Source organism: Salvia hispanica, chromosome 5, assembly GCF_029641045.1.
Source record: "Salvia hispanica isolate PSC_SH4W2 chromosome 5, Shi_PSC_v1, whole genome shotgun sequence".
NCBI lineage: Eukaryota > Viridiplantae > Streptophyta > Magnoliopsida > Lamiales > Lamiaceae > Salvia > Salvia hispanica.
The window spans coordinates 646,013-672,969 of record NC_142696.1 but is presented as its reverse complement, the minus strand read 5'-3'; the positions used below and the strand labels follow the sequence as shown (position 1 = coordinate 672,969).

The window sequence follows — 26,957 nt, the reverse complement described above, 5'->3', positions numbered from 1 at the left end:
CTGAAAGAAAAAACCCTACGCATTGGAATTCAATTGTAATTTTCAAACATTGAATTAAAAAAAATTAAATTTTGAAGCATAAAGAATGAAAATTAAAATTATGAACTCAATTGTATTAATATATCATATATCAAGTTTTGTTCTCAACTAAGAAAACTAACATTTTAGAAAGAAAAATGAAAAAATATTACCTATATAGCTTTAAAATATTATATAGATGAATTAGAAATATGTGATTATCAATTCTATTAATAGTATATATTATTGTAGCCACCGTCGGCGGATTCGTAGTTGTAGCCACCGCCGGCGGAGTGGTCCGGCGTAAGCTCATACTCGGGCTCATAGGGGGAGGTGATGTTGGTGAGGGAGGCGCATTGGGTAGACAAAGTTGGTGTAGGCGTTGGCACCGTGCATGGACCGGACGGCACAGTCGTAGGCTGCTGCGGCCTCCCACGCCGTATACCCGCACTTCGTACTTCTTTTTTGGCCTTTTGGTGATGTCCTTGTACTTGTTCTTTTGGCTCGATCCTCCCCCTTTGGCCTTTACTTTTACTCTTGCCATCAAACATTTTGCTAAACTATTGGACAGTCATGTAGAAACTATGTTGATTTAGTAATTGCGTTTTGATTTTTATGTTTTTAAAAAAGAAGTTATTTGTAGTGTATCGACACTACTATTATAACTCACATGATCTATTGATTGAAAAAACACAACTATGTTTGAAGTGTCTTGATTTTTATGTTTTTACAAAAGAAGTTATTTGTAGTGTATCGACACTACTATTATAACTCACATTATCTATTGATTGAAAAACACAACTATATTTGAAATGTTTGAGAACTCATCTACTTTTTTGGCTTATTTCTTGATTTTCAACCTTTTATTATTATTCCAAGTGTTCCTCACAATTTTATGAGTACAATTTATAATTATATTTCTTGTCTGAAATTCAAACACATGAATAGGTCTGCCACCTTTCTTAGTTCTAATTTTGAATATTGAGTTCTACACTCTTCGAAACAACATGCAGAGCCCAAATTTGTGAATGTTTATCGTAATTCATTTTTTTTTAATCTTCTTATTTATATATGAGCCCAAATTTGTGAATATTTATCGCAATTCAACTTTTTTTAAATCTTCTTATTTATATATGTTCTTTGGATCGGTGAAAATATTTTATTTATTATGATATATACCTGAAGTAAGAAGAACAAGAATTTATATGGAGTCGTCATTTTCCAGTGGAGAGTGAGGATGCTGTGTGTTTATGTTTTAATGTTTTAGTACGTTTTTTTCCAATTTTTTAAGAAGTGTAATTAGGTGTAATTAACTACAATTAGTAATTTAATTTAGTCAAATTTGCAATCACCGTCTATTTTTGACGGTTCTGTTAAGTGAGGACTGATTCGGGTCCGAGTTCATTTATGAGGGACCAAATAATCAAAAAGATAATGTTTAGGATCAAATTGATAAAACGGTCATATGTTAGGGACCGTTTTTGGCCTTTATTACTCTGTCCATAATTTCATTCTATTTTTATTTCATTTATTGGATTTTTAAAGTTAATTATAAATTATCAAGTAATTATTATTTTTATAATATTGAAATATAGGGAATAACTTTTAAGGGAGTTTATAATATCGACTAAAATGTATACTCTGAATTTTTTTGAATAAGCTGCAAAATATGATGGGAGGTGTATGATTGAAAGTTATCTTAATACATATCGAGCGAGAAATATTCAATTTATATTATTACACGTGATCAAAGAAATTTTTAAGTAGATTTTGTTAAATATAGATATTCCTAGGAGGGTGAGTGATCAATTGCTAACTAATTAGCAATCCCAAACTAAAACTAAATCTTAGCCATTAGATTAGAAAATCTAGTGGTTGAAATAATGCCACATGGATTATATTTTTAAGAGTGAACTACATAAATGGTATCTGATCTTTTACTTTTGCACGTAAATGGTACCAAAAATGATACTCCCTCCGTCCCCTATTAGGAGTCATGGTTTGACCGGGCACGGGTTTTAAGAAATGTAAAGAAAAGTTGGTTGAAAAAGTTAGTGGAATGTGGGACCCACTTTTTTATATTGATTTTATAATAAAATGTGAGTGAAGTGAGTTAGTGGAATGTGGGACCTACTACTATTTATGGTAAAAATGAAGTGTGACTCTTAATTGGAGACGGACCGAAATGGAAAAAAATGACTCCTAATAGGGGGACGGAGGGAGTATAAAATAAAAATCAGGTATCATTTATATCATTTATACGCGGAAGTGAAAAAGTTCGTTCTAATTAATTTACCTTGAATATTAAATTCTCATATAAAGCCCTACGCTCTCCCTCTTTTCCGAATTCCATTTCACCCCTTTCTCTCTCACAACACACACACACACTCAAAACCCTAGGTAGGGAGAGAGGCTGCAATTCGCCCCCACCGGCGAAGATGTCGATGTCGAAGAGCTCCAAGATGCTGCAGTACATCAACTACCGGATGCGCGTCACCATCCAGGACGGCCGCCAGCTCATCGGAAAATTCATGGCCTTCGACCGCCACATGAATCTCGTCCTCGGCGATTGCGAGGAGTTCCGCAAGCTGCCCCCGACCAAAGGATCCAAGGAGGAGCGCGAGGACCGCCGCACCCTCGGCCTCGTCCTCCTCCGCGGCGAGGAGGTCATCTCCCTCACCGTCGAGGGCCCCCCTCCCCCCGACGACTCCCGCCTCAAAACCGCCTCCGCCACCGCCGTCTCCGGTCCCGGAATCGGCCGCGCAGCCGGCCGCGGCGTCGTCACCGGCCCGCTCTCCCAGGCCCAGCCCGGTCTAGCCGGCCCCGTCCGCGGCGTCGGCGGCCCGGCTCCCGGCATGATGCAGCCTCAGATTTCCCGGCCGCCTCAGATTTCAGTTCCACCGATGCCGTACCCGCAGCAGCCGCCGGTGGTTAGGCCTCCGTCCGTCGCGCCTCCGCAGGGAGGGTTCCCGCCGAGGCCAGGGATGCCTATGCCGCCTCCGCCGCAGTTCAGGCCCGGTGGTCCGCCTCCAGCTGGATTTGGTCCTCCTCCGCAGTATGGGCAGAGGCCGCAGATGATGCCGCCGCCTCAGATGATGAGGGGTCCGCCTCCGCCTGGTGGCCCCCCAAGGCCTGGAATGCCCGGTGGTCCTCCGCCTGGGCAGCAGCCGCCGAGGCCTGGTATGGCCCCTCCGCCACCTCCCGGTGGGCAAGGGCATATGTTTAGGCCGGGAATGCCGCCACCGAACGCCCCTCATAATCAGCAACAGTAATCAACAAGGTTATTTCTTAACTTAGATTTTATTCAGTTTTGAGGTGCCATTCATAAAACCTAGGGATTAATAAGCTCTAATTGGAGATTAGTGAAGCTAATTAGGGGGTTTTTGCCTTTCAATGTTCTTATATGTTTATGTGTATTGCTTTCTACTGCTAGTTTCTATAGAAATGAAATTATAATTTGCATTATCTTTCTCCATTATTATTGTTTATCACTGTGTGTGGTTCTGGATGTGTGTTGCAGTTGTCTAATGGATTAGAACCACTGTTATTCATGAATTTAAACAACACAAGCTTAGTAACAGGGAGGAATATACTGCACTTGTTCATGAATTTATCTAATGGATAGAATTTGTATCACTTGTAGGATATGCATTGTGTTTATGTTGTACTACTAATGTCAAAACAGGATCAGTCTATTTGTCTATAATTTAATTTGAATTATTCTCCTTCCATTCCATTGTAGTGGAGACATTTTTTTCCAGCACGGAGATTAAGAAAAATTGTGTTAAGTGAGTTAAGTAAAGAAAGAATAGAGAGAATAAAATAAGAGAGTGTTAAGTAAGTGAAAAGAAATGTGTTGACTTTTACTAAAAAGAGAAATAGCTCTACTACTATGGAACGTACTAAAATGTCAAAATGACTCCACTACTATGGAAGGGAGGGAGTATGTGTTTATGTTGATCTAGTACCTAGAAATGCAATATGGAGCAAAATTCATTTCCTATGTTGGATCGTAGGATCGTAAATAGAGGCATTGTACATGATCTAGCATATAGGGTTCTTATTTCAATTATCAAGATGTTTATCTGTTACCACTAAACTAGATTTAGCTGATTCAGTTTGAGATTTTGATTTAGGACCTATTTTGCTACCTAGCATCAAGTGGAGTTTTGCTCTATAAGTTTCATTTTGCCTGCCTCACCATGTTCTACAGTCTACACACTTGCTCGTCAGCATATAAGAGAAAAGTATTCAAGTGTGGTTATAATAACAGTACTAGACATTGTAAAGAAGTATTTACATTTATGAGTTCTATCTGCATGCACTTGTTACTTATTCCAAATTGTTTCTTTGGACCATGTTTACTACTCCCTCCGTCCCCCATTAAGAGTCACACTTTTCCATTTCGGTTCGTCCCCAATTAAGAGTCACACTTCATTTTTACCATAAATAGTAAGTAGGTCCCACATTCCACTAACTCAATTCACTCACATTTTATTATAAAACCAATATAAAAAATGGGTCTCACATTCCACTAACTTTTTCAACCAACTTTTCTTTACATTTCTTAAAACCCGTGCCCGGTCAAAGAGTGACTCCTAATAGGGGACGGAGGGAGTATTTTCTTGCATACTAATTTAATTTGATTAGGAAATTTCTGTTAGAAACTGGTGTTTCTATTTCGCTCTCTCAAAATATTCCTTCATATTGCTGCAGAGGTTCCTCAAAATTGGCTGTTCAACAGGTGTGCAGGTTATCTGACAACAAAGCTACCGGTGGATTTGGAGTTCGATCTTTGCAGCTTTTGTAGCATGTAGTAAAGAGATGTTACTGTAGTAATCCGGCTTCCTTGTCTTCTGGTAACTAGGATTTGTTTTCTGAGTTTGTTACAAACGTATGTGATGGTGGTGAATATATATACTGTCTGAATTCTTTGGCCTCTTCGGTTTCTTTAAATATGTAGAGACAATTCTTGCCTTCCCTCCTCGCTCATTACTGTTAACATATTTGATTTGGTTCTTGCTGACTGATTTCCAAATCGTGCTTTCTGCATTTTCTCTTCTTTCTCTTTCAGTTGATGTAGTTAATTATTGTTTACTTTGATTAATTTTTAATGGTTTTCTACATGAATTGAGTTTCTTGAATTGATTAAGGTGGTGATTGGTTGTTATTTTCTTCAATTTTAGTGGAATTTGCAGTATAGTTGGTTCAGTTATTCATGTGCTGGTTTTGTATCATTACTGTATTTTAATGTCATGTCTTTCTTATTCTATTGATGCACTTTTGTAAGTAGGAGCATGTATTCTTGTGTTATCAATTCATTTCGAACAACTAGGAAATTAGAGAAGATTTGGTTTTGAATTGTGGAAACAAAAGACTATGGTTTCCAACAATTTATGCAATTTTAACTTTTTTCGATTTGGATGGAATTTCATACTCCTATGTTGGATTTAGGAATTAGGATTTCTATACAATTTGATTTGGTATGGATTCAATTTTCATTAAAATTCGGATTTTTGAATTGGATCATATTAGAGAAATTCGAATTCTCAATCATGTATTTCATGTCCAACTCGATTACAAATATACTCCTAAATAAAGTGGGCGTCTCAGTTCAAAAATAGAAGAAATATAATCATAAACAACATCGTTGTTGATTCATAATTTCATATAATCATATCCAAAAACTACAAATAACATGGTTGATTCATATCGAACTCAAGCTGAAAGTCAAAAATAGAAGAAATATATATGAAATGATGTTAAAATAAAATTGTGTTTGAGCCAAAAAAATAGATTAGGTGAAATATACAAGAACCCGACCCAAATCTCGATGTACAACATTCGAAGCGCGGAGTACCAACGCACTTGAGCTTCTTCCAAATCTAATCCCTCTCCAAAACCCTCAATTCACCTTTTCTTCCAGCCACCGCTCTTCAACAATGGCGTCTCGATGCAGAACGATCTCAAGGCCAGCAATGAGCTTTCTCAAATCCTCCTTCTCGAAGCCCTCAAGCACACCCATGTTCTCAGCTCAATCGCCGCGCCTCTCTCCATCCCCATTTTCTAGGTACATTCCGTTCCGCCCCTTTTCTCTCGAAACGAATTTTAGGCTGCACTGATCAAATTATGCCTTAATTATGAGAAATGTATGAATTTTAGCTCGAGATTTGGGTTTTTGTGCTACTATTATGTTATTTAAGATGGGCTTCAGTTAATAATCATTGATAGATAGATTTCATTGTTAATGTTTTCAAGATTTAATTTTTAGGGCTTAATTTTCAAATTTGTGTTATTTGAGATAGTGTGTGTTTTGTATTTGAATTTGGGACTTTTTTTTCAGTCCATTGCCTCAAATGGCTATGCTTCAATCTCTGTTACCTCTCCACTCGGCATTGTCGTCGGCTCGGCTAACCTCTTGTCTAGGCATAGACACCAAGGGCTGCAGATCTTTGTCTCAGGGTATGCTCTCCAGTGCCAACCCTGGAGTTTGATAGATTTTATAATGTTTCTGTAAGAATACTTCTTTTTATGTCCCTTTTCATGTCATAAAAGAGGATCCTGTAGTTTTTTTTGTACTATCTCTTTCTTCATTCATTGAAAGTCCTTTGCTTATTATGTTCTTTGTTTATGTTTTGAAGTTGGCATAATTAAGTTACTCGATAGTTTTTAGTGTTTCTATTACAGTTATTTTCATTGATTGAGATGCTTGATCTCACATGTTTTGAGTTAGAACAGTTTGTTGTGGTAAGATTATTTACTAGTAGAAGTATCCTTTTTTTCTTTGAAGCCGGTAAAGTGAAAACTCAGTTTCAAGATCTGGAAAACAATATTCCAAAGACATTTGTAGATATCGTTTCAAACAAGACCTATTGCTGCATAGCCTTATCCCTTATATATTTTCTATCACCTTTTTGTGTGCCGTGTCGTCTGGGATAGCCTTGTATGCTTTCAAATGATATATTTATCTGGTATTTTGTTTGTTTTGGGATTGTTGTAACAAAAGTGACGTCCAAATTTTCATATACCTTTCCTTTTTTGTTTGTATTTTTCTCTTTCTTTTGTTACAATTGGAGAAGGAATGTGCTGCAACCTGCCTACCACCTGATTAGTTAGGCTTCATGTATCTACGTTTGCGGCGCTCAAGTTTTGAGTAAGAGTTTTCATGTTTTCCTCTGTATGGAATATGGGCCACTTACCTTTTGGAATTACTATGTTTTCCTCTTGGTTCTTTCCATATGCATCCTATTGCTTTGAATTGAAATCTTGTCCTTGTTGAATCGTTGATGCAGGCTTCGGTGATCCATTTGATTGAAGCTTATTTGTACAATTTTTATGCAATGTGTCCTAACTGTATAATGTGGAATACTACCAATCCACTCGAAGCCAAAGATTTAGCAATTCATTGTTATTCGACATTAAGTCTCAAGAACTTAGAATCCGACCTCATTGCCATTCGTAGCTATTGTTAAGAAGTAGGCTCTGTTTTATTAGTTACTCTTTGTGCTTATAGCAATCCGGGCCATATGATTTCGTTCCATTTCTTTGCTTTTTCCTTTGCGTGTTAGTATTTGTCTTTGCATCCCGTGATGTACAATGTGTGGCATGCAACATTACTCCTAATGTACCGTTGCCTTCTTATTTCAGAACTAGGTCTCTCTGTCCCGCGATGAGAGGGGAAATGCAATAAAGGTTGAAGAAAGATACTTCAGTTTGATGGATCATGTCTCCCTTTTAGACAATGTATACTTTCACAATTTACTTACAGAGAGAATCTTTGGCTCATTTTTGTACAAGCAAAAATATCTTCTATTGCATGCTGAAAATCCTGTGTTTTTAGTGTGTTGAATCATTGTACTTGTCTTACAATATGGTCTCATTGATCAAGTTAGTCATTAGTTTGCTTTTGTTATATACTCCTATATCTTATTATAGGTCTTGTGCACATCGAGCCTGAGTCCTGACTTGGGCTCGGGTGCGATGTGTTGAGGGTGGGAAGATGGGCCTACTAGAAGACTTGTTGCATTTGGATGTTTTAAGCAAATTTTCACCCAATTCTTGAACTTTGAACTCCTTATGTGTCATTTTTCTTCACTACTCACTCGAGATGATTATGATGTGGCGATGGTGTGGAAAATGCTGATGGTGTGGCGATACTGAAACTATGCCGGCTGCGTGCCTAGGGTTATGCAGATCATGCTGGCTCGGTCAAGATTAAACGGTCTAATGATATGAGGTTGATTTGGTTTAAAATTGAAGAAAAATAAAAGTAATTGAATTTGGTTTATTATTCTAACTGTACTGAACAAATCCAAATGAAGCTATTGAACCATGCTAACTTAAATAGAATCTGATTGAGAAAGTTATCTAATTTTTTTTATTAAAAAAAAATATTAAAAAAAAGAAGCATTCAAAGGAGACAAATGCCCTTTATAGTAACATGGAAATATCCCTACATGCATGGAAGCCCACTATTTTTTGCTCTTGTATGTCAAACAAACCATTTATTACTTTTATTTGTTTAAATAAATATTGAAATAATTTTACGAAGCATTAATGAGCACATGAGAAACATAAATCAATACACAAAGTTACGGTGTTAAGTGGAATGCATTTATGAATTAATGAACTTAATTCATATTTTCATCTTCTTTTCCTCTTTTGCCAATGCATGTGACACTGATCAAATGCAGAAATTGGAAATTAGTAGTATACAATAATGTTAATTAAGCCATTTGCTTCAATAATTATACTGCACCATGCCACATTGCTAGCTACACATTGGGTAATCCTTGCTGCATAATTCTGTACATTGCCTCGGTGTTACTATTAAAATCACTACTAACTGTGCAGTGATATTATTTTAATTAATATAAAGATTCCTTCATCTAAGGAAAAAAAATAAAATAAAATTTGAAGTAGGCTAAGTCTATGGATTAGGGGATGCCTAGGATCATTCGTTTTGAGTAATATTCCTCCCTTTATAGTACTACTCCTACTATTTAATTATTTTAATGCAAAGTTTGTATTCCTAGATTATTTGCAAAGCATCAAAGTGTACAAATTAAAGAAAATAGGACAACACAGTCTCCAATAAATATGAGATATATAAAAGTCAAAAATAACAAAAATTGTTCAATAATTTGCCAATCTTTTGGCAAAACAAAATAGTAGATTAAAAGAAGAGTACTAAGGACATTAGAGCCTATTTTCTAATTTTTCGCTCCTTCCAAATCAAAATTCAAGAAACAGAAAAAACTCAAAGTTAGGAATTAATGTCCTAATTGAAATAACTTTGTGACAAAAAATAAATTTTTTCTTAGAAATTGTTTTTTTTTTGTCCAAATCTCACCATATATAAAAACTTTATCATCATTATCAAACTAATCCTAAATCAATTGCCTAAAATCCGGCCCCATGTGTTGATGAATCAAGTAATCATCGCCGTTGGACACATCAAACACCACATTCTGATGCTGGTGGTGGTGCATATACGGCGGCGCCGCTGCCGGCGGCTGCGCCTTCTGCCTCCTCAGCTCCATCACCTTCCTGTGCGAATTCGAGTGCTTAGTCAGCACGAAAGTCGGGCTGGCTGCAGGCCTGTACTCAGGCACCAGCCGGCCCGACTTGTACCTCACTCCGCATGCATTGCAGAGTGTCTTGGGGCCCATGGGCCCCGTCCTCCACTGCGGCGTCTTGTCAGTGGCGCAGTGGAGGCACTTCCGCCCCTCGCCCCCGTCCTGCCCATCCCGCTTCTTCGGGCCGGCCGCCTTCCCCGCCTTCCGGGCAGCGCCGGCGCCGGAGACGTTCGACTCCGACGAGGAAGACAGGGCGGGGATGGCTGCGGGCCGGGTCGGGGACACGACGACGAGGCGGGAGGACCAGCTGCCCGGGGCAGCGCGCGAGCGCTTGCTGCGGGCCTTGGCGGGGACCGAGAGTTCGGGCCGCAGGATGGGGCCCGACTTGGGGGTTTCGGGCTGGAACGGGTATTGGAGCGCGGATGAAACGTCGTCGTTTCGGGCTTTCCTTCCTTGAATCAGCTGCAGCTTTTGCAAATCCTCGCTTGAAAATGATTCCTCCACAAAATTGGACAGCCATTCTAGCTCAGCCAATTCATCGTACTGTTCAATAAATTACTCGAAAAACTATTACATTTATATATGAAAGTTAAATTTTATTGTGGTAAGTATAGAAATAAATTGAATGTGATGGTAATTGGTAACATACTACTATTATCATAATTAAATAGTGTAACATACACTACACTCTTTGTTGTATCTTTATCTTTCTTCCTTCAATTTGCAGCCTTCACTTTTTATATTATAATGTACTTATTTAGTATTTTCTCCCAAGAAAGGAACATGCCAAATTTAATGGCTAATTCGAGTTCAAGTAATAGTAAGTAGTAGTATCTCATTTCAATTTCTATTAACTAATTGCATGCAATTCTAGAGTCTAATGAAATTGCATGAATAATCAATTGCTATAATTAAAAATATTACGCACCGGGACGCAGAGTTCGCCGGAGTAGTGGCCGGCTGTTGGGGCGGGTGCGCGGGCCCCGCCAACGTCGGTGGCCGAGACATGAGGCTCGAGGGTGGCCACGACGGGGGAGGCGTCGAGGCCTGGCTCGGCCTCTCCCGCGACGAGAGTGTCGTCGTTGGGGAGGTCGAGGAGGTCGTCGACGATGAAATTGTCGCCGTTCTTGGCGTCGGAGAGGCGCCTCTCGGACGTCAAGACGGCGTCGTAGTAGCCGGCTTCGAAGAATTCGGGGGCGGCTTGTTCCATTTGGGATTCAATTTCTCCACTCACAATTCAACACCAAATGAAAGTTTGGTGGGATGAGAGACAGAGAGATAGAGAGATAGGGAGAGGGGGGGAAAGTGTGGAGAAAAATAGCGGAAAAGAGTATGTGTGTGTGTTTTTGGGGAGTGAGAGAGTGAAGTTTTGGTGGAGAGAAGTGAGGAGAGGGGTTTATTTGCGTTAGAAGGGGACAGGTTTGACGACGGAAATTATGGCTTACATTATTTTTATTTTTTTGTTTTATTTTTTTTAATTATGGAAAGGAGGTGGAGTTAAGGAATTGGGTAATTTGTGGAGTATAAAGATCTTAAATTTTATCGGCTAAGTTTGTTGAATTACTATAATGAGGTCGTTATAATTTGATAAGATTAAGACAAGCATATGTACTACTGAAAGAAAATGAAATGTCATTTTGTAGTTGCCTCGGTTTAAGAACTACTATGTCAAAATTCAAATGGCTAATTTTGGAGTGTAACCTAGTTGCCTATTCCACATTAATTGGATATCTCAAGTTAAATTAGTCATCTTTTGATATAAATTTTTTGCTTGTTTTATCTATACTCAATTTTTTTCATTTATCAATTTTATTCACTCTTCACTTAATTAACTCATTGCTGGACAACATTTTGTGAATTAACTTGGGATGGAGAGACAAAGTGTTTTTATTCGGTTGGGGAGAGGGACAAGTGTTTTGTTCCATGAATAATACTTTTGCATAACATTCTAGTTATATTCTTTTCCTTTGCATAAATATAAACGTGTATTTTGTCAAAATTCACTAACACATCACCTAAATTTGCAAAGGTGGGTTTGAAAGTTTTGGGGGTGATGGGTTGCTATGATTGGTGGACCACTATTGAGGTGTGATGTTGGGGTAAAATGAGAATTGAGTGATGATTACATAACAACAAGGTTATATTTCGCTTTACTATTATAATTTATATACACTTATTATTATTTTTTTGTTTTATGGTGCACTATCAATGCAATCATAACAACGAAGTAAATGTGTTTTTGCTTAACTTATTTTTTAGTTGGTTTTTTATTACTTAGCTCTTTAAATCCTAGTAGTATTTATTATGACTGCATTAGGTTAATGTGTCCGATTTATTGTTTAATTAGAAACTACAAAACGATACTTATTTCGTTATGGAGTAGTACAAAAATAGACAAAGCTATACATTGTTCGATTATCTCTGATTTAATTAGAATATCATCATTGAATTTTGGGGACACGTGGCCATACATGATAAGCTATTGGGTGCCACCAATCCCTATGAGTGGATAGTGGTGCTACATTTCTCATTAATTCATTTGCATCATTTAACCTACGGCTACATACAGATGGATTGAAATAAATTAAAACATAAAAACAAATACTCCCTCCGTTTCGCCATAGTTGAGGCGAAACTTTTCGGCACAAAGTTTTAAAAATGAATATTGGATGTGTTAAATAAATAAATAAAGAAAGTAAGAGAGAGGATAAGGTAGAGAGAATAACGTATAAAGTGAATAAAGTAAAGAGAATAAAGTAAGAGAGAGTAACGTAAGAAAGAGAAAAAAGTTACTCCTTATATAAGGAAATGACTCAACTATGAAGAAACTTTCTGAAATAGTAAAATGACTCAGCTATAGTGAAACGGAAGGAGCAAGTTGAAAATTTACAAAATAATACTACACCCTTTCTCCCATATTTTATTCACCGAATTAAAATTACAATTACTCTACTCAAAAAGGTTAACTTGGGCCCGAGTTTCTCACTTTGTCTTAATTATGTCATATACTCCATATCCAACGTAAGAAAAAAAATTATAGTAATAACTTTTTACAAGTCTAGACTCATATTTTAGATAATTGCTACAATCTCTCAACAATCTCTTATCGACAAAATAACTTATACCTTGGTGTAGCAATTATCTAAAATACAAAATACAGTATATTTTAGATGATTGCTAGTAATACAATTTATGTTAATTGATGTATATATATAATGATGAGTTAAGTTTGCTTTCTTTGTAAACAAGTGTACGAATAAGGTAAAATACAAAAAAAATGCCCCAATGAAGAAATAACAAAATATGCATTATTTTATGAGAAAATATAATTTTACGTAGGAATATTTACAATTCATTATGTTCTTTTTTTTTTATTTTTTAGAAAGTATACTCTTTTTTTTTCATAATTCACTGACTGGGTAGAAAAAAAAAACTTATTCATTGCAGTGTAGTAGTAATGATTAAGGCTTCATTAATTAGTTTAAGATATCCACTTGATTCTTAGCAAGAATGCTCACAAGTATCCAACCACTCTCCTTTTGTTTAATTTACCATACTTAATTAGTATTGTTATCCTGCAAGATCTAATTTAGGCTTTAATTATTATTTAATATCTATGTTTTGTATTGCTAGTGAAATAAAATCTATATTTAAGAAAGTTAATAATCTCTAATGTCCAAATTGCACGTGACAGAAGGTAGGGAATTTGTCAGCAACTCATGTGAGTGCCTAAGCTTGTGTTCGAAATACCAAAATTGACGGTGATGATCGCCACGTGTCGAGCATCCAACGGCTATATTTTTTCTTACCAATTTAATATTTTTATTTTGCTATTGAGTATCTGTAACGTGCAAACACGTGCCGCCCGGGTCACGTGCGTTTGTGGTGATCCCCACGTGATAACCTCGTGCCAAGGGCACTCAATTCTCTTATTCTCTTTTTTTTTTTTTTCCTTTTGGCTTTTCGGCATAGCTTTGAACTTAGTTTTGGTTGCAATTTTCCACTACAAGTAATTTAAGTTATGGGTAGATGATGTAAATAATTTGATATAATAATTAAATTTGTGGTAAATAAGTCAATATATTCAATTTTATTTGAGTGAAGTAAACAGTCAGGAATTTCGACTTCTTGAATAAATCCATAGTATTTACAATAAATTACTACTACTAAAATGGGCTTCAATTTACTTGGATATAGATTCTTGACAATAATATTGAACTTTATCATTGTAATAGGAGTAATATAAACATAAGATACAGTCAAAATTAACATTCGAATCCAATTTTTATAGGGTGAGAATCTTCATTAATGCAACAAAAATATAGTAGTAATAAACACAGTAGCTCTACGCACTAGGTTGTAGTAGTCTATAAGTTAGAAGCCTATATAAGTATCTCTTCAATAAGAGGAATCCAATTAAAGTTGGATGCTGCTTTTCAACTCCTTGTTAAGACAAGGATATTCATTCATAGAAAAACTAACTGCAAACATTTAAATTAATAGAAATTATAGAATTGTAAGAAACTCACCATTGCCACCATCACATCCAACATTCAAAGCTCACATTCTACCCATTTCAAGATTTTCCATTTTTGGAATAATCTTTTCAAGTATATTTATACATGTATACTGATTAAAGGCATTAGATTCTTAAAGCGAAACTGCAAGCCAATCAGATTTATGTCTGATTTCCATTAGTAGTAGTACCACTTTAGTAATGTTTCTTTCTAATGGATATCATACTTTAGATTTTATTATTCACTGTAAGGGCGTCCACCATGGATGCCCTAGTGGAAGCCCTAGTGAGAGCCCTAGTGGTTGCCACGTCAGCATGCTCTATCTTTCTGCAATGGTGGAGACCTAGTGCATGCCCTATCTCTTATCCACTTTTCATTTCAATTTTAAATCATTGTTTTTTAATTTTTTTTTAATTACTATAAAATATCAAAATATATTATTTCAACAGATCCAGGCGTCTCAACCCGGTAGTCTTCGTGGCCGGGCCACCGGGCGCCGCGGCCGCCGCTTCCTCCTCCAAACATCGGCATATCGTCGTCGACATTATTCGGGCTCGGGTATTGACTCGGATCCATTGTTGAAAGTGTGGATATTGAGAGAATATAGAAGAGAAAGTGAAAAGTGAAGAAAATGGAGTATTTATAGTGGTTTAAATTAGGGTTAAATAATTAAAAAAAAATATATATGGCTCGGGCTCGGGCGCGCCTCTGCAATGGGCGCCCGAGCTCACGCCCGATCGATCGGGCTCGGGATCGGGCGCGACCGAACTATCGGTCGCGCTCGGGCGTGACCGAGGGCTGCAATGGATGCCCGACCACGCCCGAGCCCGATCTCGGCCGATCGGGCGCGCGATCGGGCATCCATTGTGGATGCTCTAAGGGGATAAAAGCACAAGCAATGTGAAAATATTCAGATAAAAAGGCTATTATGCTAATTGACTGAAAAATTTCCTCTCATACATATACTATACTTGACAACTCTAAACCAAATGTAAGGTGTAATCCCGAAAACCATAACAAAAAAATAAATTTCCCTTCAAGTCTTCTACCATGTGCATATCAATGCAGTTGAGTCAATTAAAATAAATAAAGAAACGCAGACTCACAGGCAACGGTAGACGGTAGTTCCTTTCACCATCCGTCTGATCATTCGAAACTTGAGATAGCAGTGAGGATCGGACCAAGAATGGTGTGCATCAATGAGAAAACTGAGAGACAAACTGCAATCCTACTTCAAAATTGAGATACAATTCTTGTCCTGCTATAAACAGATATGCATCAATAATTCAATATGAACATGACGATGTATGAATATGGTGCAGTGGAGAGTATAATACCTCCAACCATGCATGAACACGAAGCACAGTGGCTCACGGTCCAGCCCTCGAACATAAATGGAGATTTCTGCAGGACAAAAAGCACACTTGCTAGGACCGTTCTCTGCCTACCATCCAACAAAAAGACCAGAAGATAGCAGCACAGAATAATACACCAGAAGAGAGAAAGGAATACCAATCCACCAATACTTAGGAGGACAACATAATCCAGCACAAACAAAAGACAGCCTAGCAGAGTGACATGTACAAATAGGGAAAGATCAACCATAAATTAACACAGCAATTTATACAAGGATGTATCTTAAACCCAGTTGATATAAAATCTAAGTCAAAATAACTTCACGTGAAAATATTCACAAGTTTGAGTAGAGAAGTATGTTAAAGAAACATGTCAAATGATATGAAATATAGTTACAACTAATGAGGAGAGAAACAAGTACATTTAATAGAACATATCCTTGGGTTGCAAAACCTGTTACATATACAAGCACTGCTAATACAGACACAGCTGCTGGATACTGTCATCAAACATTAAATTTCCATCACTATACAACATTAAGGAATGATCGAATTACACTTGTCGGAGTTCTAACACTTTCCTAAAGCATTTAGACATAATCACAGCCCGGTGCAGAGGTTTTACACAGGCTCCTATATGTCAATGGCAATAGTAAGCACAAATCAGGTCCTTAGAGCAACACGAGTCAGCTTGACCACAGACCAAAGATCTCCCCTTCCTCTGATTACGGAAATAACAACTGAGTTTGATCAGAGAGGACTTTCATCGTCCAGTAACCTCCTCCAACAAAATTACGAGACATCAAGATACAGTTCTCCCATAGCACACCGATGCTATGTAAAGATTTTTTGCCCATTTCTCCTGAAAGTGACAATCAGAAACTGTAAGAACGAAGTATGGAAAACAGGGTAAAATAACATGAAAGGTGATTTAAACAAAATCTACCTTAACATGTGTGCTTGGGAAAGCAGAAGTCCGAAGTGTCTCTTGTGTTTCATCTGAAGGTTTCCGTCGTGGATTGCTGAGAACAAGGGCAGTTTGATCCCATGTTGCTGCAGTTGATGTGATGCGGTAGCCAGAATCCCACCTCCTATGAATACCTTCACTTGGATACAGAAAGTCCAACTCGACAACCTGAAAAAGAAACATAAGTTGAAGCAAATAGTGCAAATCCTCTATTCCTGTCTTTGGATCAGTTCATAACAACAGCCATCACTGAAACTATAACATTATACCTGATCAGAAAAACCTGCCCCACGAGACATAACAATTGCCCATCTAGTTCCAGCTGTAGCCATGGCAGTAACGTAAAAACCTTCTCTCCATTTCTTGTTGATCCACTTGAATGGAAATGACTCACTAACTTTATATGACTGCTGCAGATACGGGGTACCTGCATCTCGCAAAGCAATCCCATTTCAAAACATTATCAGAAAAATGTACTCCTTCCGTACCATGGAGGCATTTCTTTTCAGCATGGAGATAAAGTGAGTTTGATAATAAAGTAGATGAAGTGATAGGATGGTTTTATTTTCATTTTTTTTTAAACGAATGTCTTTTGCTGTATGTAACTATCCAAATTTACATAATATATTAATTTTTTCAGTTTATTAAATTAAATTATTATATTTATTCAATCTTCAAATTTATGTTTATTTTCAACTAAAATTGCCAACACCCCTTCACAAATCCATCTCCTCCCCCTTTTCTGGTCAGCGAACTCGTTCCCTGCCACCTGCCTGCTCACGGCCGCCGATTGCTTGCCATAGAGGGTGTGGTGGGGAGTAATCCACCCATCCTTGTCAGCAACGGGCAAGCATAGCTTGGGTTTGTAGATCCAGCACTACTTGTTGGGGTAGAGAGGAAGAGATATTTAAGGTTCGGGTAGAGAGGAAGGAACAGAGAATCGGGTTGAGGATGGAGAGACGAGATGGAGGAAGAGAGAAGGGGTGCGATTTCTGGAGGGCAGTCGAAATTATGGTTTCAGTGGCGACGGCGGAAAGAAAGGGGGGGGGTGAGAAATCGTCCAGAGAGAGAGTGTAAGGGGTAGAATGAAGGCGTCACTTAGGGTTGGGGAATGGGTCACCTTTTTAATTAATAAACTTATGATTAAAGGGCAATAAGAGGGTGCTTAATTAGTCCTCTAAACTTAATTAAAATCTCTAATTATTTCTAAAATTAGAAATGACTCCACTGCCATGGAAAGTACCAAAATGGCAAAATGACTGAACTACTGCAGAACAAAAGGAGTACAAAATTAGAACTCCAGTCCTTGAATTGCAACACTAACCCTTAGACATGACTATTAATGAGCTCCCATTATTAGCCCCTGCTATGGCACTTATGTAGTAATTTTTCTCCCATTGTTCCATGATCCACTCCTGCAGTTGATAAAGCAAAAAGTAATAAGACACACTGCCTACACATCATGCTCTACAAGAGATTAGGCCTCGTTAAAAATTAATCAACTGATATGACACTCAAGTTTCTGCAATGTCATATCAAGACTCGCTAACTATGGCATGCTAGATATTTGATACCTTATGAAGGAAATGAGGTGAAAGTTCATAGACTTGATCACTAAAACCAGTCCCTGCATCCATAATCAAGGCCCATAGATTTGAACAAGAGGCCACACTGCTAATGTAAAGTCCATCTTCATTTCCTTTCTCAATATGCTGGTCCAATCTTAAATCTGCAACATTGTAATGATATCTGCGAGAGAAATGCAGGGTTAACTCAAACCCTTACTCCAAAAAATCTTAGAAGAAACCCAAAAGAGTTACCATGATGATACCTTTGCTTCATTGGTCTTCGAGCATTGTACACACTAATCCACTGTGTAGCAGGCATTCCCATGCGGACTTTCTTCTTTGGCTGCTCATCATCATCGTCGTCCATCATAAGCCTTCCTCTCTTCTGTCCGACTTGATATACAAGCTTCACATTGTAAAAGATATGTTTAATAAAGGAAATTTTCTATGAATGCAGCCAATTTACAGACACAACTTGTAAATAGTAAAATTATAATATACCTTTCGAGCACCTTCAGTGTTGATTGGCCTGATGTCCGGATTTGGACCAATAATCCCATCAAAAAGGGATATGTATTTTGCATAATTAGGCTCTTCATCAAACTTCAAGTTAACAACGAACTCAACAAACTGTTTAAAAGGTGCAGGACAAAAACAACAGAGGGCTTCTGGAGAAGTTCCCATCTTCTTTTTGCACACCAGAAATCCTTTATTCTCACCCTATATAGAAGATAAAGTAAGCATCAAGAGTGAAATGCTCCTAATGAACACACATGTCACATCCACAATTACTAACCTGATAACCTTGCCAAGGAAGGCGACCTCGAAGAAGAAAAATGAGGGTATAAGCAAGGGATTCCAGGTCATCCCTACGGCTACCGGTCCTTCCCAGATGAGCATGCACACTAGCATACCGCACAGTTCCTCTGCATCAACCAGAAACTCAGGTTACAAGAAAATTAAACCAAAAAGATAATGAAGAACTACAAATGGTCGTAATTTTACCTGAATACATCAGGTCGTTGATCATAATCAACATGAAGACCAGTTGAATTATCACGCCACCGAACAGCTGCAAATTTTAACAAGAAAATGTTGTTAAGAGTAGCTATTGTTATAATCATAAGTATTACTATAAAATAAATAGAAGAAGCAGAGCATGTATATTACCCAATCCAAGATCAACCAAAAAAAGTTTTTTCTCATCTGCAGTTCCAGGTGTACCAAGCAAAAAGTTTTCTGGCTTTACATCCCCATGCACATATCTGCAGGTATTGAGGCAATTAAAGAAAAGAAATGGTTTGATAGAAATAGAAAGAAAAAAAAAAGAAAAAACAACCAGGGACTACAACCAAAATAATTGAACTGAAGGCAAGACAATGGCCCATAACACAGATCTCTTGTATAGATTTCAAAAGGTCAGATCTGACTGAAGTGGAGACACTTAATGTCACATATTCAATTCAATTGACTTCCCACACTAATGTTCTTGCTATGGGCATAGTTGAACTGCACCAAACTGAATATTAGAAAGTTTGAGCTACAGTCAATTTTTACAGAGCCAAGTTTGAGTTTAAAATATCTAGCTTGCTGAAAAATATAACCCAAGTATAGTCATCTTTGAGTTCCAACAAAATTGACATCCTTATAGCTCATGAACAGTTTAGCTCATTTACAGCTCTAGCTCTTGTAAGTTATCCAAGAGCCTCAACTTAGGTAATGTGATTCAGTAACAGTTGGTAGGATGCTCAAATGCCAGCAACATAGCATACATACAACTATAGTTCAACTCAGGTTCAGGACCAATCACAAAAAACAAACACATGCAAGTAACTTAGTAAGTGTAAGTGATTGAACTGAAGTGCGAATGTGTAGTAGCATCGTCTATACTCCCGATAGAATATAATAGCAGATTCACTAGTCTCCAATCAACTATGCCCATATTAACATTACTGATGAATCAAATATCTAAGATTGTGCATTAAAGAATTCCACAATTGCAAATATTGTTGAATATTTACCCTCTAGAATGTAACTTTTCCAAAATGGATATGGCTTCAATTGCAATACATGCCACCATTTCAATTGACATTCTGCAAAGTGTCATTTAAATGTTAGGTGAAAGACTGTAAAGTAAACCAGAAAGCAAAAATAACTCTGTTGAAATTGTTGACTCACGTATTTGAATTGTTGTTCCAGACATCCCATAAACTAGGACCTAGCATATCCATTACCTACAAAGTACAAAGAAACTCTTCATACCAGCAAAGAAAAGATATACATGTGTGTGAAGAAGTGGAAAAAATTCTGAGTTTCAGGCACATACCATAATATAGTAATCACTCTGACGTCCTTTGTAATGCACACGTGGTATGCCGTGACTACCACCAAGAGCACTATGGAAGAATGCAGTAAACTAAGTTCATATTTTGCAAAATTTAACAGAGACATAGGAACTTATACAAAACTCACCTGTAAACTTGCCATTCATAAGGTGGTCCATAGTTACAGCCTTTGCTGCTACGGTGCTCAAATTTCAGAGCAACCTAAACAGAGATAAAACTGAGAGAGATATTCTTTGCAGAAACTGAGGCCAAAGCTGCCAGTAACAGGGAACAAATATGTACCTCTACAGCTCCTGGGCCATTTCTTTCATTTGGGTTTGGGGGGTTGATTCGCCGGCCTACATAAACTTGGCCGAATCCACCTTTCCCTAGTTTCTTATCAATTCGATAAGCTGGAGAACCACCAACCTGGACCTGTTGCCAAGAGATAAAATTGAAACCGTAAGCTGAATATGACATGTATAAGCTATATGCCTCTATCGGCTTTCTGTCAGATTCTTAGAGGAAACAAAATTAAATGAGCAAACTTCTTCAGACAGAAGTAACTTCCTAATAGTATATGAGAAAATTTTCATGTGTCTATCATTAATTCACTTGAGGTAAACTCCCTAGGAAGCTAAAGAGTAGAAACTTCCTATAATATGTGAAATTTATACTTTTATATTAGAGTATGTGTATTTTTTCATCTAAAGTACTTAAAAACAGAAATACAATGTATACGCATACGCATTCATGGGTACAACTCAATCAGTTCACACCTTTCAGCTGCTAGCCATGTAAGAAGTAAACTAAAACTCAAATCTTTGGTTCATAAATCCACCATACACAACATCTCTAACATGCAACCCGAAAATAAACTCCTAATAACATTAAACACAACCACATAAGACAATGATTATAAGCATAATGCTGTTTTATCTTAATGTGGAGTACATATTATAGAATCATCAAACATTAGAAAATAAAATTAAGTATGAAATTAACGAACCCTTTCGGGAATAGGAGTAGTGCTTCCTTCATCCTCAGCACCCAACCCCTTACTTCCGTTACCGCCACTATCACACTCATCCATCTTCTTCTCTTCCACGTCTTCTCCCACCTCCTCTAATTTGTTATTATTATCCTCCCCGACCTTCAACGACGTCGCTTCCTTCACAGCAGCATCAACATGTGGCTCTCCTCCACCACCACAATCCCCCACCAAAACCTCCTTCTCCTTATCAGCACCACCTGCGGCGGCGGGGTCGACTCTATTCCCTGCAGCTCGTTTCCCAGCAGCTGGCACGGTTTCCTTGTCAGCTCGAGCGGCTTTCCCCTTGTTCCGTTCGGGAGCGGGTCTGCGGCCTCTGCGCGCTCCGCTACGCAGTTGAGGCATATCTGTGGGCGTCCATCAACTCCGTCGTGAAATCGGCGAGTTCTTCGTCATCTACTCCGAGATCGAACCAGTGAGCAGTGAGCTAGGGCGGAAATCGGAGGGATAAGATGAGGAAGGATCGCCTATAGGAAGATCGGCGATCGAGGTGAGCTCGAGTGAGGGTTTGATATGGAAAAATTAGGGTTGAGCTTGAGCAATTGGGGGTATGAAAAAAGACAGTGGCTGTGGCCTCAAATTGTTGTGTCTATTTCACCCATAATTTTTTCCTACATAGAAAAGACTCTCTTCAAAAGAGTATAATCCAATTATTTCTAATGAACTTAATACCACATACTTTTAATTAAATAATCTAAACTATCCAACATACTTTTCTTGCTTTTGCATATTGGTCATTCGAAAATAACACAACAAAGTTTGGCAATATACTAATATTCACTTTTTCGCACAATTACCATACTCTATTTCCAATCAATATTAATTTAAATTTCTTTTCCACTTTATTTTGAAGGAAAAGTCTTGGTTATCAATTTTATATTTATAAACTTTAGTATAAAGATACACTAGGACCTAGAATATTTATCTTCTAGTATCACATTACCCCATTGATAGATTATTTAAAATATGTGAGTAATACTGTTATAGTTTCGTTATAAATCTATAATCCACTTCACACAATATTTTAGGGCATCCACAATGGGACGGATTAAGCGACGTCCTAAACCCTGCCCACGTCAGCATTTTATCCTCCGCCCCTCTCTTCTTTACTGTCACTTTCAAATTTTTTATCTCTCTCAAGGAAGCCCTTTGTTTTCGGAATGAAAAACACAACTGTGCATTATTTTAACTCAATTTCAGCCCAATAAACAGAATCCGGCCCAAGTAATCTTTATAAACCAGCCCAATTTTAAATGTAAAAAAATACTTAATTAAATTAAAATTTAAAATGTGAAGAAAAAAAAACCCTATTCGGCATTCCATTCCATCTCCAAGACTCCGGCGAAAATCAGCGCCCCCCGTCACCGTCACCGGCGACGCCACCTTCTGGCTTCTATTATATGATTCAATTGCGCTGGGAATTGTTGATTGGAAATCTAAGCAAGAATAATGGACGGGGATCTTGAAATTTCACTAGACAAGCTTCCAATCAAACGGCTCGATGCCATCGAGGAAAATGGCTTCGAACACTTCCCAACGTCAGTTTCACTTTCCACACTAGGTAAAAAATCTCAATTCAGATGGATTGGCGTGATATTGGTGTGTGTGTGGCAGGGATGTGGGGTATGATGAAAAGAGAGTGAACTTGGTGAGGAGGATAGACTTCGCCTGGGCAGTGGAAAGAGAGGATCCGAGCAAGAAGCGGAAGAGTGAAGGTGCGAGTGCCAAGGATGGTGCAACATCCAGTCAGCAGCAATGGCAATGGCAGAGCTTAGTGGAGAATCTGCAGCTAGCTCACCAAGAGCTCTCCGTCATAATTGATCTCATTAATACGGTAAAGAGTTTTAATCCCTTCCTTTTTATTGCTTGTTTCTGTATCTAGTGTGTATATGACATGTAATTCCGTGGAGTGGTCCTTGTTAGTTATACAAAGGCTCAATTGAAGTTGTTCTTCTATAGAGCATGAGCATCTCTGCATCCATGTCTTACTTATCTTGAATTTAACTTTGGGAATACATATGCCAAGACTAATGTCTTGCTACTAAAGGCCACTCTTAGAGTAAATCATGATGTTGTCTAGATTTATGGTTATATGGTGGTGATGATTTATCTTGTTTTAGCCTGTTTCAGCAGACCTGTTAGTTTGGTTTTGGCCAGAGGCCTAGGATTTTTGTGTGCTTGCTCAACTAGTTACAGTCTTAGAGATTTATGGTTATATGATGGTTATGAACTACCTGTTTAAACCATCCAAGCCTTTTGGGCTACCCGAAGGAGTAATAAGTTTCCACCCTATTGTCTTTTCAGTCTGCGTAGTCTGTGGATGCTTCCTTTTCCTTCACAAACTTCTTTCTTTTCTTGTATTTGAAACAATGCCTTTCTTAAGAGCTTAGAACCTATAAAGATTGTAATATAAATCTGATGTGATTTACACAGGTAGAAGCCAATGATGCTGTAACAGTTGCGGGAATGACACGGCCAAAGCCGTTGCCGAATGAACATCTATCTGACCTTGCTGTGTCTACTGCAACCAAGCTACAGTGTTTCCGGGTAAGTTGTTGTCTTTGTCATACGACTCATACAAGAATTACTTTTGCAGGACTTTATTAATGACCTCTAACTTTCGTACATCTTTTTTCTTTCTTGTTTGTGCATATTTTGTGCTTTAATGAAAATAGTTTTCGCACATTAATGCTATGGTGCAGTATGGTTAAGGTCTTATGTTACACTGCAGGGTCTTGGAAAATATTTAAAGCAATCTGCCAAAGCACTGGAGGAACAAGTAGCAAGAGAGGCTAGATTTTATGGGGCCCTCATTAGGTAATTACTAAATGCTTGAAGAAGCCATATGTTTCTGTTCTTCCAGTGTGTGATTTACATAAAGCTAGTGGAAATCTCTTTTCTCATCCTCACTAACAAAATTGCATTTTCTAATGGATGACAGATTGCAGCAAAATTGGAAAATTAAACGACATCGATTGGTTGCAGCTGCCTCTGGCAATGAAGGCTTCTATATTGATTTGTTTGACAGTTCATTATATGATTTGGCTTCTGTATTTCGTCCATCTTCCATGTCTACAATTCCTGTTGAGCATGATGCAGCTGGAATGCTCACAGTGAATGTACCCCGTGAGTCATGCCACTCTCTTCAGTTTCAGTTTCTTGGACTCAATCCTTCTCATAAGTTGACAAGACCTGGTGAAACAAAGACGCAAGCAGAATCCAATGGTTCTTCTCCAATGCCTGTGAAGGAACATGCAACGGATGAAGAACGTGTGAGGGAAATGCATTTAACCTTACGTGAAGTTCATCGAGCAATACATGATGAGCAGGTCTATATTCCTTTTATGTATATCTCATTATATCGTACTATTAGGTTGTGCTAAAATATAATTCCATCAATTTTTATATTATTTTTTTATTAAAATAATGTATTTCAGGTGTTTGATTTGGTAAACCGTGAAGCATGTAGTCCTTCATTGCATGTGAACCTGACTGGCATAAAAGAAAATTATTTGCGCCTAAGCATTGGTGAAGGAGCATCTGTTTCCCTTTCACTCGTCTCATCCAGTCAAGATGATCAGCAAATAAGTAGTGCATCGGAAGTAAACACTGTAGAAACTTCAAATGTAGATGTGGAGTCATTTGACGAACAAGATTATGGAAAAGCTATTGATAAAACAGAGAGATCAAGGGTCCCAAGACAACTTGGTTTTGAGATTTATTTGCGACAATTATTTCATGAGTATGTGTTTGTCAGAGCAAAATCCAAAGCCATGCCTTTACGAAAGAGTCAAATTCCTGGCCAGCCAGCGAAGGACAATTCCAGCATACTAGGGCATTTCTGCATGTCTCTTGCTCACAGAATATTCTCAAATAAGGTCCTGTCTATGCTGGAAAATCTGGTATGTACTGCATCTCGTTCTTGACAACTTGACATTATAAATCCCAAATAACATAAATTCTACTCTTAAATTTACTAAGAACGATCATCCATCAATAATTATAAATTTTTTTAATTAATCTGGATTAAGTTCTTATGCACAGACTGACTAAGTGTATTTTATGCACTTGAAGGTTCACCGGACACCGTACGTCCAATTATTTTCTCATCCAACTTGGCACTCTCGGACATCTTCATGGACACTTTCAATGAAGATTCCTGAATCCATCATTCATGCTGCTAGCCAAATTCAGACACCCGGCACTGGCAACGGGAAGGTCGTAAGATCCCAGTTCTGGACTAAGGTTGTGGTGATTGATGATTCCATTAGCGTACATGGTGAAGGTGCTCCTAATATTCTAGGTCTTTTCAAAGGAAAATCTGAAGCTGTCAGCTCTATTAATGGATACGACTGTGACTTGGCAGATCTTCCTATTATACTTATTCAGCAGGTATGTGAATGGCATCTTAAAAATTTTAGTGCCTACTTTCTGTTATCATAATATTTTTGCAATGTGGCTTACAGTTAAGGGGTCTTGTCACAAAGTTGAAACCTAGAACCGTTTCAACTTGTATGTTCTTGCACATTGCACAATCTGCTCTGTGGTATAGACTCAAATCATATATGAAAATGGTCACGTTTTCTCTTTTTAACGTTAACTATAGAACATGTTTTTGAGTTGCAAATGGTGCTTTTACTAATTCATACACAAACTTTCTTCATATGTGACACTGTTCTAGAAGTTATAGCGCGGCCCGTATGGTCCTGACAAGTAGATGTACAATAACTCTTATGTGGCTATCTATTTACAAGTATGGTCCCGACAAGTAGATGTACTATAACTCTTATGTGGCTATCTATGTATGTTGTAATGTTGGCAAAAATCCTTTTATAGGTTGCTAGCCAAATCATCGAGTGGCTGCATGAGGAAGCTCTCGCAGTCGGCATCAAAGCAAACAGAGATTTCTTATCACTGGCGTTCGAGCTGGAGCAGGGCGAGATAGCTCGACTGGTGGCACATGTAGACCCTGATGATACCCAAGGTTGCATCTCTTGGTGGCTCACGATAGACGATGGCCTCACCGAGGAACACAAGCTTCGTTCAGACATGTCCTATTTCGAGTCACAGAGCAGGAAGTTCTTAGGCTATTTGCCCCTTGATCTCTTGCATGCCACATTGTTGGATTTCCTGAACTTATGCAGCTATTGAGAACCGGTCGTTTGTAAACGAATTTTCGATTTACTTGGAATTTGTGTGTTAGTAAAATGTAAGTAGGAATAGGCATCAGACATGTATCTGTAAAGTACTAAACGTGACAAATGGGTTTACTATTTCCTCATATATTTTAGCTTTAGTGAGTGACATGTACTTCACGTGAGAGCATATGGTGACAGGCAAACAAAACGGTATAATATGCTTCATCACAGCTTTATTTTTTTACTTTTTTATTCAAGGTGATAATTTATGTATAGTTTGGTCTTCGTCTTTGGTGATTCTATGATATTTCTTCGCTTTTTTTGTCTAAAAATTGTGCATTGGATGAACACATGCTTTTATTTACTAGAACATGACAATGAAAAATCACAAATAGAATAATTCCAGAAAATGTGTGCCTTGTCTTATCTAAAATGGGCTGT

The 26,957-nt window shown here is 37.9% G+C and overlaps 4 protein-coding genes and 1 pseudogene across 8 annotated transcripts; 3 read left to right on the top strand and 2 right to left on the bottom strand.

Annotated features, from left to right (window-relative positions):
* The first annotated feature begins 2,358 nt into the window (after window positions 1–2,358).
* Window positions 2,359–4,998, top strand: LOC125190165 (uncharacterized; annotated as a pseudogene). 2 transcript variants are annotated; one of them, XR_016130604.1, is made up of 2 exons: window positions 2,359–3,298; window positions 4,735–4,998. The product of XR_016130604.1 is annotated as an uncharacterized LOC125190165, transcript variant X2 (transcript). The 2 variants fall into 2 exon arrangements; XR_016130603.1 differs by having other exon boundaries at window positions 2,360–3,298; window positions 4,763–4,998.
* An 832-nt stretch (window positions 4,999–5,830) lies between these two features.
* LOC125187512 (protein NONRESPONDING TO OXYLIPINS 2, mitochondrial) lies at window positions 5,831–7,930 on the top strand. Of its 3 annotated transcripts, XR_007170618.2 has the most exons (4): window positions 5,831–6,088; window positions 6,362–6,531; window positions 7,098–7,171; window positions 7,666–7,930. XR_007170618.2 is itself a non-coding variant. In XM_048084113.2 (3 exons), exons 1-2 carry the CDS (start codon window positions 5,961–5,963, stop codon window positions 6,510–6,512), a joined length of 279 nt encoding a protein of 92 aa, XP_047940070.1. In that variant the 5' UTR covers window positions 5,833–5,960; the 3' UTR covers window positions 6,513–6,531; window positions 7,666–7,930. The 3 variants fall into 3 exon arrangements, 2 of the variants coding, with proteins under 2 accessions (XP_047940070.1, XP_047940071.1); XM_048084113.2 differs by lacking the exon at window positions 7,098–7,171 and having other exon boundaries at window positions 5,833–6,088; XM_048084114.2 differs by lacking the exon at window positions 7,098–7,171 and having other exon boundaries at window positions 5,835–6,088; window positions 6,362–6,480.
* A 1,177-nt stretch (window positions 7,931–9,107) lies between these two features.
* Window positions 9,108–11,002, bottom strand: LOC125187765 (GATA transcription factor 9-like). Its single transcript, XM_048084396.2, has 2 exons — window positions 10,525–11,002; window positions 9,108–10,139 (listed from the first exon to the last, which is right to left on the bottom strand). Exons 1-2 carry the CDS (start codon window positions 10,804–10,806, stop codon window positions 9,408–9,410), a joined length of 1,014 nt encoding a protein of 337 aa, XP_047940353.1. The 5' UTR covers window positions 10,807–11,002; the 3' UTR covers window positions 9,108–9,407.
* Window positions 11,003–15,871: 4,869 nt separating this feature from the next.
* LOC125188194 (casein kinase 1-like protein HD16) lies at window positions 15,872–21,981 on the bottom strand. The gene is made up of 16 exons (XM_048084953.2): window positions 21,337–21,981; window positions 20,631–20,762; window positions 20,476–20,549; window positions 20,330–20,399; window positions 20,182–20,237; window positions 20,025–20,096; window positions 19,174–19,268; window positions 19,009–19,075; window positions 18,800–18,929; window positions 18,505–18,723; window positions 18,267–18,409; window positions 18,010–18,184; window positions 17,760–17,850; window positions 16,705–16,862; window positions 16,415–16,603; window positions 15,872–16,330 (listed from the first exon to the last, which is right to left on the bottom strand). Exons 1-16 carry the CDS (start codon window positions 21,721–21,723, stop codon window positions 16,271–16,273), a joined length of 2,118 nt encoding a protein of 705 aa, XP_047940910.1. The 5' UTR covers window positions 21,724–21,981; the 3' UTR covers window positions 15,872–16,270.
* Window positions 21,982–22,681: 700 nt separating this feature from the next.
* Window positions 22,682–26,791, top strand: LOC125190120 (RNA polymerase II transcription mediator). Its single transcript, XM_048087323.2, has 8 exons — window positions 22,682–22,916; window positions 22,993–23,212; window positions 23,812–23,925; window positions 24,110–24,195; window positions 24,320–24,707; window positions 24,816–25,280; window positions 25,453–25,770; window positions 26,215–26,791. The coding sequence occupies exons 1-8, from the start codon at window positions 22,828–22,830 to the stop codon at window positions 26,527–26,529; spliced, it is 1,995 nt and encodes a 664-aa protein (XP_047943280.1). The 5' UTR covers window positions 22,682–22,827; the 3' UTR covers window positions 26,530–26,791.
* The last annotated feature ends 166 nt before the right edge of the window (window positions 26,792–26,957 follow it).